Source organism: Dermacentor variabilis, chromosome 10 (genome assembly GCF_050947875.1).
Source record: "Dermacentor variabilis isolate Ectoservices chromosome 10, ASM5094787v1, whole genome shotgun sequence".
NCBI classification, from domain to species: domain Eukaryota; kingdom Metazoa; phylum Arthropoda; class Arachnida; order Ixodida; family Ixodidae; genus Dermacentor; species Dermacentor variabilis.
This window is the reverse complement of record NC_134577.1, coordinates 86686657-86700382: the sequence shown is the minus strand read 5'-3', so window position 1 is coordinate 86700382 and position 13726 is coordinate 86686657. Positions and strand designations below refer to the sequence as shown.

Here is a 13726-nt window from a genome sequence, read left to right as displayed (position 1 = left end):
TCTTCACTTTGCCTCTCGTACGATGAAAACTACACGGTTTAAAGCAGGGAGGCAGTGGCGAGCAATCAGTTTCGATGTCCAGATTGTGCGCTTCTCCCTAATTTTCGCCTACGGTATATTGTAGCATTAGAATGCACACTAGTATAAAGCATCGTTTTATCATTAACCTAATGCAGCGTCTCTATTCACTTCGAAATGTATGTCAAAAAAACCACTTATTTTCCCTTGTTTGCGTTGTGGACTTATGCAAAGCGCACTACGTGCTGTATCTTTATAGAACATAAAGCGAGACCCTACGAGTTTCAATATTGGACATCAAAAGAAAAGTGCGGCATTTTCACTCACAGAGGTAAGTGCAACGTTAAGGCCAAGTATGTTTGCGGATTTGTGCCTATGGTATGATTTTTCAGAGATTTCAAAGGAGGTGCCTGTACCAACCACCAGTGTTGGTGCGAACACTTTATCTAAACATTATATTCAAATACTTATTTCATAAATTTTCTCATCCGAATTGCGGTTTTGGTACTGTACCAAGAGAAGACATTGGATCGAATACGATAGCACGTTAACATAAAAGATACTAGAAAAATTACAGTCTCTCTTAAGAGGTGAACGGCGAAAGCCTACCTCTCCTCCTCTTATCATGCGCCTCTTTCTCTTTCCCTTTTCTATTTCTCTTCTTACAAGTCATTAGTAGTCATGACAAGTCATTTCAATCATTATTAGGCATTACTGGTGGTTACTAAGCATTTTAGTCATTTCTAATAAATTGTAGCATCTACAAGTTCTCGTTCGACGTATTGGTCTTTTCGTAGTCATTAGTGGTCAGTACAAGTCATTTCAGTCAATATTAGTCATTATTGCTCACTACTAAGCATTTTTAGTCATTTGTAATAAATTGCGGCCATTAGAAGCCGTGGCTAAACATGTTGGTCATATCATCGCCATCAATAGTCGTTACAAGTGGTTGTTAGATATATTGGTCATTTCCGAGCCATTAGTAGTCATTGCAAGTCATTACTAGCCAAACATCTAGCAATCTCTATTATAACATTATTATTCCCTAACAGTAACTATAAATCATTTTTCATTCCTTAATCTGCCTTGGTATGGCGTGGAGACGCTTCGGCGGACAATCCGGCGGTCAGGTTTGCTGACAAAAACTTCTCAATGAGCCCAGAAAGGCTTTCGCCTTAATAATAAAACATCGTTCGAGTTGAAGTAGTTGCGGAAAAAATTCGATCTACGTCAATTCTGAATGCATTCCAGCCTTATGTGATCAACAAAAAAATTATGCAGTCCTAAAGCTGATGAAGGAATTCATCGGAAATAACAGTAGAGCGGTGTGTAATAACATTGAAATAACAGATCGGAATTTACACAATTGCATTTGTCTAAAGTTTCTGAAAATTCATTTTTGTGCAAGGTGTATGTTTATTTACCACAAAGGTTACAACTGTGCTCTCACACGGAGTTTATATTTAAGACCCACACTACTATCAAGCTGTGTCAAAGTTCTAACGCGAAATTTGCATTTGCACATTGCTCGACATAGACGCAGCAATGTCACGAGGATAGAGGCAGTGTAAGACGGTCGTCGGACATTTCCTTATGCCGATTGAAAGGCGAACGCACCTCCCAGCGATCTATCTATCTATCTATCTATCTATCTATCTATCTATCTATCTATCTATCTATCTATCTATCTATCTATCTATCTATCTATCTATCTATCTATCTATCTATCTATCTATCTATCTATCTATCTATCTATCTATCTATCTATCCCCCTACGCGGACCCAGTGACCTAAAGTGGTCTACCAGCTTGAGCCACTGAGTACGTGAAAGACTACGTCGGTCGGGACGGCGTCGTGGTTGTTTCATTGTTGTAGTTCCGGCTTCGTGCTGAGACTCCCGTCATGCCATCGCCATCATGCCTTTTATACCGACCCAGTTGCCCAAGCTTTCAAACAGCTTGGGCCACTAGTAGGTACTCGTGGCCATGATGCCCTCAAGATTGTTGAATAGTCGTCATTCCAATTTGGTAAGCCGTTTCCACTCATGCCATTGTAGTATCATCATAGTCGCCATATAGTCATCACGTATTTGTTGCCACGCCACCACCGTCGCCTCGTCTTGGTCGTGTAATCGTAGTCATTCCAGCTTCATGATCGATCCGACTCTCGTCATTCCGTGACCGTCACGTCATCGTTGTCATTCACGCTTCGTGAATGACTTGAGCATTGTCGCCAAACGCATGTCGCCATCTTTTCATCGTACCGCTGTCATGCCGCCGTCGTCACGCATACATTTCTATACCTTTGTCGTCAAGCCATCAGGTTCGTGCTATTGCAGATATTATAGCGTCGTCATCTGGTTGTCGTCGTGAACTCGCCCTCATGCCATCGTACTCATAACATTATTATTCCATCGTTGTTAGTTTGTCATAGTCACACAGCAGTTGCCTTGTATTTGTTGTCATACCGCCGTTGTTATGTCGTCGAGGTCGTTATATTTTCGTCATATTAAGGTATACGTCCAACTATTAGTGTTCCGTCGTCGTCACGCAGTCTTTATTACGCCATTTTTATCATGCGGTCAATTTACCACTGTCATTACTTTTGTAAAGCCAGTCAATTGCCGTCTTGCAGTGGTCTTCATACCACCTTCGTTGACCCATAAATGTCATTTGTTCTTCATCATTCTATGGTATTGATGGTGTCCTCTTTCAATCGCAATTGTGCCGTGGTTCATATGCCCTAGTCTTTATTTGTCGCCCTAAGAGAGTCATTATCGTGCGTACGTTTTCGTAACGTTGTGTTCGTCATGCCATTATCGGCATGCAATTGTCGTCATTCCGTCTTCGTCATCGGTTAGTCGTAATAATATCGTCGTGGAGCCATCGTCTTCATCTATTCGTCTTCATCCAATAGACCCTACGTCGCCGTCTTCATGCGATAGCCGTTAAATTCTCATGATTTAAAATTGTAATCTTATTGACACCATGCCAGTGTCGTCATACCGCCTTTAGTCTATCGACGTAGTTTTTTATTTGTCACTTCACCGTCATCACTGCGCCGGCGTCATGCCATCATGCTCATGTGCTACTTGGCAAGCGAGCGGCATTGCGAAGTTGGACGAAACCGGAGTATGTCGCATATAAGCGAAGGAATGAAAGTCTGAGAATGGCCACTACAGACGGCAAGTAAACGCTAGTCTAGGAATGCAGTGTGTCACTACGCTGCTCATATGCTTATCACGTTACCGTCGATAGTCATTGTGAGGTGAGTTCTGCCATAATTTTTCCTAATGTAAAAAATACGGGCAGAACCCACGCCAACGACAACGCCGACGCTAATGCAATTTGCGATGAGCAATTCAATGACACACCATCCTGTCGCTTAACAGACGCCTTTGTGTGTAGGCAGCAGGGTCTGCTCTCGCGCGTCGTGCTGCGTACGCTGTGCCATCTAGGGGCACCTCCGAGAAATTCTGAGGTCAGCGCCATGTCTAAATATATATTTAAACAAGACTTTGAATTTATATGACACGAGTTCATTTCCGCCTTGCATCAGAGAAACGGAGAAGTGGCCGCTACACATTGTGTCAATGCCAGCTAGCTCTGAGATGATCGCGGCGTATTCATGGTGATACGATGTTTAGGATTTACATACTATGGCCCACACCCGCAAGGACGGGATTGGTCAGAAGCATGTCCGACTTATTTTCAATTTCTGCAGCTTTTTTTCTGAAGATCGCGTTCCCCGGTGGCGAATTTACCTACATAAACGTGGTCTTCCCATCTACGGGCTGGGTGCCAGCGACTAATTGTCGCTCTCTTGCCAAGATAACGTTCGGAATGTAAGGACAAGCACGGCTTCGTCGCCTTCTCGTGACATGAGGAAACGGAATGCTAACCCTTGCGGACCTGAATTTATTGTTTCGATGCAAAATTTCTTACTGCGTATATTTAGTGCAAAAAGCATCGAGATGTATGATACAAAGGGAAAATAGAAATTTCACAAATTTTAGCAATTTTGTGCGAAATGGCAATGTAACCGCTCGAAGTTTCTGAATGAGCACGTAAGGCAATTAATGAAAAAACTTTTCCTGGTTGATGCTGTCATGAGGGAAAGTGGTGGTCTACGTTTCCGTTATATGCTATGCTGGCTGTATAAAAGTCCCAACATAGCAAAAGAACCGTAAGAAAGCGAAACAAGCTTATCACATCAGCCGATTTAGATTTGCACTTCTCGGCCGATGTACATGTTTGGTGTTTCATATTGCCGGGCCAAGCTCCTGGAACCCCGATTGTGCCTCCTTTCACCCAGCGGATTACATTTTCTTATAGAGTTCTCTGAATAAGTTTTCCTTCGTGTCATATATATATATATGTATATATATATATATATATATATATATATATATATATATATATATATATATATATGTATATACATATATATATATATATATATATATATATATATATACATGACACGAAGAAAAAGAAAACAGAAAAAGTAAAGAAGTAACATAAAAGACGTTCCAATCACAGGCGTTCACATACGCCGTCGATCTCAAGAAGTGCTAATAGATAACATATATATGATAACCTAATAGATATTATAATATGGTAAGAAATAGACAGCATGCATGCATCCGAATATCATATGGGGTTACATGACAGTTTCCGCCAAGTAACTGCCCTGTACAACTAATTACAGGTCCTTGAGTGTATACAAATAAATAAATAAATAAATAAATAAATAAATAAATAAATAAATAAATAAAGGACGCTTTGGGAAATATATTAAAGGAAATACAGTGACAACTGCCAATATCGCTTCTATGTCCACTAAACCCTGGTGTCGTCAAATTACACTTCATAAAATCAGCTAATATTGGAGCTGCGAAATTCAATTTGCTTACATTTTTCCTACTTCAGCTGCAATTCAACAGAACTTCATTATTGAACAAAATTCGAAGTAACACGCCCACCTTATTTGGCACTGACAATGTCTCAATGTGCAACAAAGAGTGCCGCCGCTACTGCTGATAACTTAAATCAAATTAAATTATATTTTTCAGGCCAACAATGCTTTTCTTGCCCCATTCAAAATAAACGACTAGCAATTGGCACGAGATGTGCAAGATTCGATTCAAAAGCTTAAGTTTTGGCTCATCTACCACGTTTTCAATAATGCGAATTGACCCTGCCCCCCCCCCCCCCATGCCCAAAAGACCTAAAAAAAAGTCTCACTGAACAATTACAGGTATTCGGCTTTAACTCAGGAAGAGGACCTTAGTGTTGAAGCAATGAACGAAAATCTTGTGGGCATCATTAAGGAGTGTGCAATGGAAGTCGGTGGCAACTCCGTTAGGCAGGATACCAGTGAACTATCGCAGGAGACGAAAGATCTGATCAAGAAACGCCAGTGTGTGAAGGCGTCTAACCCTTCAGCTAGAATCGAACTGGCAGAACTTTCGAAGTTAATCAACAAGCGTAAGACAGCTGACATAAGGAAGTATAATATGGATAGAATTGAACCAGCTCTCAGGAACGGAGGAAGCCTAAAAGCAGTAAAGAATAAACTAGGAATTGGCAAGAATCACATGTATGCGTTAAGAGACAAAGCCGGCAACATCATTATTAATATAGATGAGACAGTTCAAGTTGCTGAGGAGTTCTATAGAGATTTATACTGTAACAATGACACCCACGACGATAATGGACGAGAGAATAGTCTAGAGGAATTCGAAATTCCACAAGTAACCCCGGAAGAATGAAAGAAAGCCTTGGGAGCAGTGCAAAGGCGGAAGGCAGCTGGGGAGGACTAGGTAACAGCGGATTTGTTGAAGGATTGTTCTAGAGAAACTGGCCACGCTGTATACGCAATGCCTCATGATCTCGAGCGTACCGGAATCTTGGAAGAACGCTAACATAATCCTAATCGATAAGAAAGGGGACGCCGAAGACTTGAAAAATTATAGACCGATCACCTTACTGTCAGTTGCCTACGAACTATTTACTTAGGTAATCGCTAATAGAATAAGGAACACCTTAGACTTCTGTCAAGAAATGACCAGGCAGGATTCCGTAAAGGGTACTCAACAATAGACCATACTCACACTATCAATCAGGTGATAGAGAAAAGTGCAGAATATAACCAACCCTTATATATAGCTTTCATTGATTACGAGAAAGCGTTTGATTCTGTTGAAGCCTCAGCAGTACTGGAGGCATTACGGAATCAGGGTGTAAACGAGCCGTATGTAAAAATACTGAAAGATATCTATAGCGGCTCCACAGCCACCGTAGTCCTCCATAAAGAAAGCAACAAAGTCCCAATAAAGAAAGGTGTCAGGCAGGGAGATACGATCTCTCCAATGCTATTCACAGCGCGTTTACAGGAGGTATTCAAAGACCTGGATTGGGAAGAATTGGGGATAAAAGTTAATGAAGAATACCTTAGTAATTTGCGATTCCCTGATGATATTGGCTTGCTTAGTAAGTCAGGGGACCAATTGCAATGCATGCTCACTGACCTGGAAAGGCAAAGCAGAAGAGTGGCTCTAAAAATCAGTCTGCAGAAAACTAAAGTATTCTTTAACAGTCTTGGAAGTGAACAGCAATTTACAATAGGTAGCGAGGCGCTGGAAGTGGTAAGGGAATACATCTACTTAGGGTAGGTAGTGACGGCAGATCCGGATCATGAGACGGAAATAATAAGAAGAATAAGAATGGGCTGGGGTGCGTTTGGCAGGCATTCTCAGATCATGAACAGCAGGTTGCCATTATCCCTCAAGTGAAAACTGTATAATAGCTGTGCCTTACCAGTACTCACCTACGAGGCAGAAACCTGGAGGATTACGAAAAGGGTTCTACTCAAATTGAGGACGACGCAACGAGCTATGGAAAGAAGAATGATGGGTGTAACATTAAGGGATAAGAAAAGAGCAGATTAGGTGGGGGAGCAAACACGAGTTAATGACATCTTAGTTGAAATAAAAAAAAGAAATGGGCATGGGCAGGGCATGTAATGAGGAGGCAAGATAACCGACGGTCATTAGGGGTTATGAACTGGATTCCAAGGGAAGGGAAGCGTAGCCGGAGGTGGCAGAAAGTTAGGTGGGCGGATGAGATTAAGAAGTTTGCAGGGACGACATGGCCAGAATTAGTACATGACCGGGGTTGTTGGAGAAGTATGGGAGTGGCCTTTGCCCTGCAGTGGGCGTGACCAGGCTGATGAGGATGAGGATGAGGAACAATCGTAACTGGCAAACACGCAGTCCTTTTCCTCTCTACAATATGGTGCCGGGAAAACAACTACTAATGGGCCGGCTACGTCATCAGCATCGCAAAATTGGAGTTGCCGCTTCCTGAGTAACCACACCAAACCTTGAAGCCATGAATGCAACCGAACCGACGGCTTTCAACTCGCGAGTCCTCGTAGACAAGCTTGAACACAAAGACTGCTGCCTTCATCATGCGCGTGTGAGTGGCGCTGAATACGAAGCGATAATGACCCAGGCGTTGGAGTACCACAAAAAATCTGGAACAGTAAACACTGTGTTCGTTTTCGCCCTAACTACGACTAGGGCTTTATTTCGCAACATACGGCTAGATATTTCACCGATGAGCAGGCAGTTACATTAGAGCGTTCTCCTCGGTCAGAATATTTATCTAGAGAACACTTTTGGAACATTGAAGACGAAAACATTGCCGCGTTGGGTAAAAATACTACCATCATCATTATTATAAAAATTGCAATCATGAAGGAAGCTTAGAGGCAGCCAGGGCATCGCTCTCATATTTTTATATTTGATGACAAAACCCGAAAGTGACATTGCACCGGATCTGGGATTAAAGCTGCTTGTGCGTGGACTGTCTAGGGTGCAGTCGTCATCTGGAAGTTCGCAAGGCGGGACCCCATTTAGTTTAGTACCACCTTGCCCTTCCGCTCGCAGGTTAACCAGATTTGCGAGTTTAGCATGCCCACGCAGATACGCAGTGCACATTCTCTAAGTGCAAATCTTCATCAGCTAACGGTGCCCATGCAATCCACGAAACTTTAGATAAGGTGACCACTTAGAGGCCTGCAAATCCATGACGACGAACTTCTGCGGGGACACTCGTTCTTCACGCTTAGTCCTCGAAGTGACCAGAAAATTGAAGGGTGACGTCTCTCGCCACCCACAGACTCTCAACCGGAATCGTCATCCTCTAGGACTAGTTCTCAAAACTAATGGCCATGTGCCGGCTCACCAGATGGAACATCATCCCAATGACCACCAATTTAATTTCTCGAGACTGGGATACCGAGTTCATGCTGTGCTAACCATCCTGGATGTCTAGCCCTTGGAGCTGTCAGCACGATGCAACAGAATTACCGAACGCGCGAACTACGGGCAACACTTTTCCCCTCTACAAGCAGTAAGACTATAAGGTCTAAGTGCCAAAACGAAACATGTTTGTAATTCACTTTGTTAGCTGATGCCGTCCAGTGAAGGTACTTACAGGAACTATTACCGTTTACCTGGCGCCACAACGTTGCGTGAATGCCAGAAATACTTGGAAGGAGCACTTATATTGTCATAATTAAACATTTCCGCATATGCAGGGCGTCTTGCGTCTAACTTGTGAAACTACATGCGGTACAGGATTTATGGAGGCTTGTAAGAATCGTAAGCAATCATTTTCACTAAATAATAAAGCGATTCCTCACTAAGACCGCGCGCGGATGAGCAGCAGACGGAAAAAATGACGCATCGATTAGCGCAGCCGGGCGTTAGCATGCCAGCTGGCGTTCGAAACGCGCGCATGTAAAACCACAACCGGAAGGTATCAATCCCATCTGCTTGGTGCGCAACAGTCAATTTGGCCACTGAGCTCTATGTGAGTGTCCGCGCTTTTTGAATGTCTTTCTCTATGCTTCACTTGTTACTTCACTTGTTACTTCACTTATCACATAAATACTAGTGATGCTAGTTCAATTCATCGCCGACCATATCGAATTTAGGCGTCAGAGCGCAAGATTATTCAAGATAAAGTGAACATGATGCTTGCTAAAGGTATTTTTCAACCCTCATCCAGCCCGTGCGCTTTGCCCTTTGTGTTTTTTAAAAAGAAAGATGGCGCGCGGCGTTTTTTATTATCATCTAAACCAAATAACAAAAGACGTCTACCCCTTTGCCACGCATTGACGACACCCTCGATTTTTTCCATGGTGCCAACTAATTTTCATCAATGAACTTTTGGTCTGGTTATTGGCAGATTTTTGTGAAGGAACAGGACTAAAATAAGAGCGCATTTCTCACTTTGATGGACTACGTCAATTCAATGTTATACCAATTGGTATATGCAACGCCGCAGCAATGTTGGAACGTAAAATGAAGTTTGCTTCAATGTTTCAAATGGTCAACATGACTTTTCTACTTAGACCATGTTCTCGTATTTGACCATACGTTGGAAACAAAATTATATCACTCATCAGCTATTCTTCAAGTACTGCGCAGAGCTGACCTCCAAATGAATTAATTGAAATATCACTTTGGTCGTCGGCAGATCGTAGTGCTGGGCTACTTTGCCGATGGTTCCAGTATTCAATCAGTGCCGGAAAAAACTGGTGTAACGTCTTTTCTTGTACTTCAGCCTATGAAAGACGTGCGGAGGATTGTAGAACTATTCTCTTACCTTCAACATTTCGTGAAAGGTTTCGCCGCGATGCCCGATCTCTTAGTGATCTCACGAAGTCTGCACCGTTTATGTTTACATGGGGCCTTACTCAAGCTTCCGCTTTTGCCCAGCTCACCACAACGGCTGTACTGGCTCACTTTGACCCGCCCTCTTCTACAGATGTCCGTACCAATGTCAGTGGTCACGCAATTGGAGCCGCCTTAGCAGAACGCCAACGGGGAAAAGAGATTGTTATCAACTCCGCTAGCCGTGTCCTCACAGAAGCGGAGCGGAACTATTGGATTATTGTGCGAGAATACCCAGCCTTTTCCGTGGCCGTTTCCAACTTTCACCAGTATCTGTATGGCACGCACTTCTGTGTAATAACGGACCATCGTGCGCTTTGTTGGCTTTCGTCGCTCAAGGATTCTACCGGCCGGCTTACTTGCTGGCCTTTCCGGCTACGATAATATTCCTATGTGGTAGAGTGCAAGTGGGGAAGCCTAGATCACGATGCAGACAGTTTATCGCTTTATCCGGCCACCGTGCCTTACGCCGATACCAACGATTGCGTTTTCTCCATTTCTCAACTGCTCCACCTGGCCAACAAGCAACGCTGTGAGGCCCCCTTGCACGCCATTGCGAAGCGCTTGAAATCTTCACTTTCCAATTCACCCCATCGCTTGTTTGTCTTCCGGGATGATGTATTATACCGCCTCAAGTTTCGCACTGACTGTCCTGCCCTATTCGTCATTATTCCTACGCGCCTTCAGTCAACTGGTTTGCATCAACTTCATGTCTTACCAACTATCAGTCACCTGGGTGTCTCCCGCACATACGACTCGGTTCGCCGCCGCTTCCTTTGGCCAGGCTTTGCCCGCTCCGTATATAAGTGCGTTGTGGCACGCGCGAAATGGCAGCGCCAATAAACGTCATCGGTGGTCTTTCCCGCACGACTCCAACGACTCGACGTCCCATTGGTGCCGTTCTTCCGCATTGGCTTGTACTTACTTGGCTCTTTCCTTCTATCAGCGTCTGGAAACAATGGGTGGCTGTGGCAGCAGATTGCACCCCGCGCTATGGAATCACTAAAGCGCTGTTAAGAAGCTGCGCCACAGATGCCACCTATTTTCTTTTACACGACGTGATTTTCAAAGGTGGAGCTCCTTGCGACTGCTCAACAAACGTGGCTGGACATTCATTTCAAAAGTCATCGCCGACCTCCTGCAGTCCTGCTCTACCAAGCACAAGCTGACTGCGTCTTTCCATCAACAACCTAACGGGTATGTCTGCAAAGTATGCCTCGACCGATCACAATAATCTGGACCTTGCTCTACCCAATGTTACATATGCATATATACGCGAAGTTATATGCATATGCACATAACTATTCGCGGAGCGACACTGCCGGTTACTCCCCGTTTTTTCTGATGTTGAGCCGGGGAACAAACTTGCCACTGGACACGTATCTTCTTTTTGGTGCAGTAGAGGCCAGCGAATATGCAATTACCGCAATCCTCAGGGCAGTCAAAGCACACGCAATTGCCCACACTCGCCTAATGACCACCCAAGAGAAGCAATGGCGTTTGTACGATCGACAGCTCAGAGAGGTCCACTTTTCGCGCGTGTCTCTGTTACTCCTGTGGTCCCCGACTCGTCACATCGTGCTGTCAGAAAAACTGCTGTCCCGGTACAGAGGCCCCGGCCGAGTGCTGCGTGCCGTAACTTCAGTTACGTATGAAATCGCCCCAGTCAATGCTGGTGCCTTATCTGTCCGGTATTCCACAGACGTGCATGTCGAACGTCTGAAGCCTTACTACTCCCCTATTGACGCTGATATTTAGACACACCGGCATGGTGCTTCTGCCGTAGGGAATAATTATACAGGCAGATTGCGTGTTTCTTGTGGACGAGCACGCGGGTGCTCCGGTGAAGACGAGGAATTGCTCCTGATTCTTTAGCTATCGTCTAAACTGGCCAGCGCTGCAATTGTTATGAATATACATTCTAAATATCCTTCAGTGTTTCATCGCACATTCGCGTACAATTATTTTGGACGGCTACACAACGCTAGAATCGGTATGGGAAGTCTGAGCAAAAGTTGTACCTATGGTCGAGTCGTTATAGTAAGCTGCAGTATGTTCTTGTGCTCTCTGGGCACTGCAGTATTGACGCAGTTGTAAATGTAAACATGAATTATGATTATTATGCGCAGCGTTTCGGGAGCACATAGTGTGATGCGTATGTTTTATTTTGGCACAGTTGGTAGGGACTGTGTGCCAAACTGTATTGCAAACAACTATTGCCAGAAATTCGGGCATATATGAGAAATACTGTTCTTTCAACGCAAACTCACTATCAATAAAGCATTTCTTCGCACTATCGAGTGTCCACATACCTAAGGAACAATGAAATAATGTCCTAACATATGGTACGTGGCGTGGTGTGTTTAGCCGGATGTGAAAGAAATAATGACCAAGCACCAAGGTAATGCTAACGGGATCAGCATGGAGCGCACCATTTCTTAGAGAAAAAGCAAGACGGTATGTAAAAACTCTATTGAGGGACAAGAATGTGAATTTGATAGGATTTTATATGCAAAAAGCTAGCACCGAAAGCCACGTTCAAATTTGTGCTGACTAGTACAGAGCAGATTTAGTTCGAGTTCTGTGATGTGTAAATATACTGGCATACTCGCAAACTGGCGAAAAAAAATATGCTAATAATACAAACGGCATCACCGTTTTTGCTCACCGTATATGGTGTGATTGCTGCCGAATTTTTGTTCTATCGGTAGTGTCCACTCCTCATACAGATTGGTCTAAGCCCTATGAACCACTGATGAACCGACACTTTCTGAAGGCTTCGGCGTCTCTAAAGATTCCGCTACCATGCGAATTAGAGCAAGGTGGTACCTCGGCCTGCTAAGACACATTAGCAGGTAATCGGAAAGAGTTGTGCAGGCTACACTCAATGGCACCGTTTGTAACGACATGGGTCCTTGATGCGTGCCTAGTTATGCTATGTGTCGTCAATTATGGTCCATGTGCATTGCCGACAGCCATTCATTCGTTTTCTCAGGAAGCAGTGGCTCGAAATCTGCACAGCGCGAAATACTTCATTTATACAGAAGTCAAAGTTTTTCAAGTGAAATTATCAAAGGTTACTAAAACTACAAATATAATGGATCTCAAGAACAAGCTTGAGAACAACGAACTCATTTGTTTGGAGTGTAGTGTACGTGTTCTGAAAACCAACAAAATACGACGAAAATATGATGATATTTTTGTCTTTTGTTCCAGATTGGAGCGGTGCAATCAGATGTGAACAGTACGCCTGGAATTCGCACATCACGACGTCGGGTGACTGTGACAAAGCGTATCAAGAAATTTGTGGCTGGACGAAAATCATGGTTTACAAGCGCAGCTGCATTGATTCAAATTTTATTTGCATTGGTCTCCCGAGTCGCTGCTGAATGTAAGCAAGGCAAGGAAATAAATGCGTTATCTGTTGTAAGTGAATAGGCTCACAGTACGAACAATTTGCGCTCGCACTAAAACGTATCCAGCTTTTCTGGACACGAGTGTGTATTTTGTGTGAGTGCCACCACGTGGCGTACCGACCTTAAACTTTTCAAACTTCCCGCGGTGACGCGCGATGACGTCAACAAAACAAACATAAAATAATTAAAAGCTATACCTGCGCATTGAACTTTGCCACAATGCTTGTCTCGCCGGCGTTATCAGTGTGCTCGATAAAGCGTAGCCCGTTGTCGGCTGGAAATGACTTATCATCCTAAGAGCGTTTAGTCGCGACGAGCGATGATTGATTCTGGGTTTATGATGCGGTTGTTTTTTTCTTTTCCCTTTTTGTTTTTCTGATACTAAGGAGTAAACAAGTTGGGGTAATCATCCGAAGCACCACGCAGCAGTCTTCTTAGGAGTCTTTCTTCAGTCGGCACTTATTCTTAACTTCCAAACACCACACAGCGTCTACGAGTGACGCCGTCGTGGACGGCTTTTGATTTTGACTTATCGATTTCATTA

The 13726-nt window shown here is 43.8% G+C and overlaps 1 protein-coding gene across 3 annotated transcripts in view; it reads left to right on the top strand.

Moving 5' to 3' along the window:
* The window catches only part of LOC142560759 (uncharacterized), a 33074-nt gene extending 19873 nt beyond the window's left edge, over positions 1-13201 (top strand). For 2 of the 3 annotated variants that reach the window (XM_075673083.1, XM_075673085.1), the window contains 2 exons: positions 278-349; positions 12983-13201. In XM_075673083.1, the coding sequence (XP_075529198.1) occupies positions 278-349; positions 12983-13155 (245 nt within the window). In that variant the 3' untranslated portion in view covers positions 13156-13201. Of the gene's footprint in view, positions 1-277; positions 350-12477; positions 12622-12982 lie in introns of all 3 variants that reach the window. The other variant, XM_075673084.1, reaches the window with a different exon arrangement.
* Positions 13202-13726: the final 525 nt, after the last annotated feature.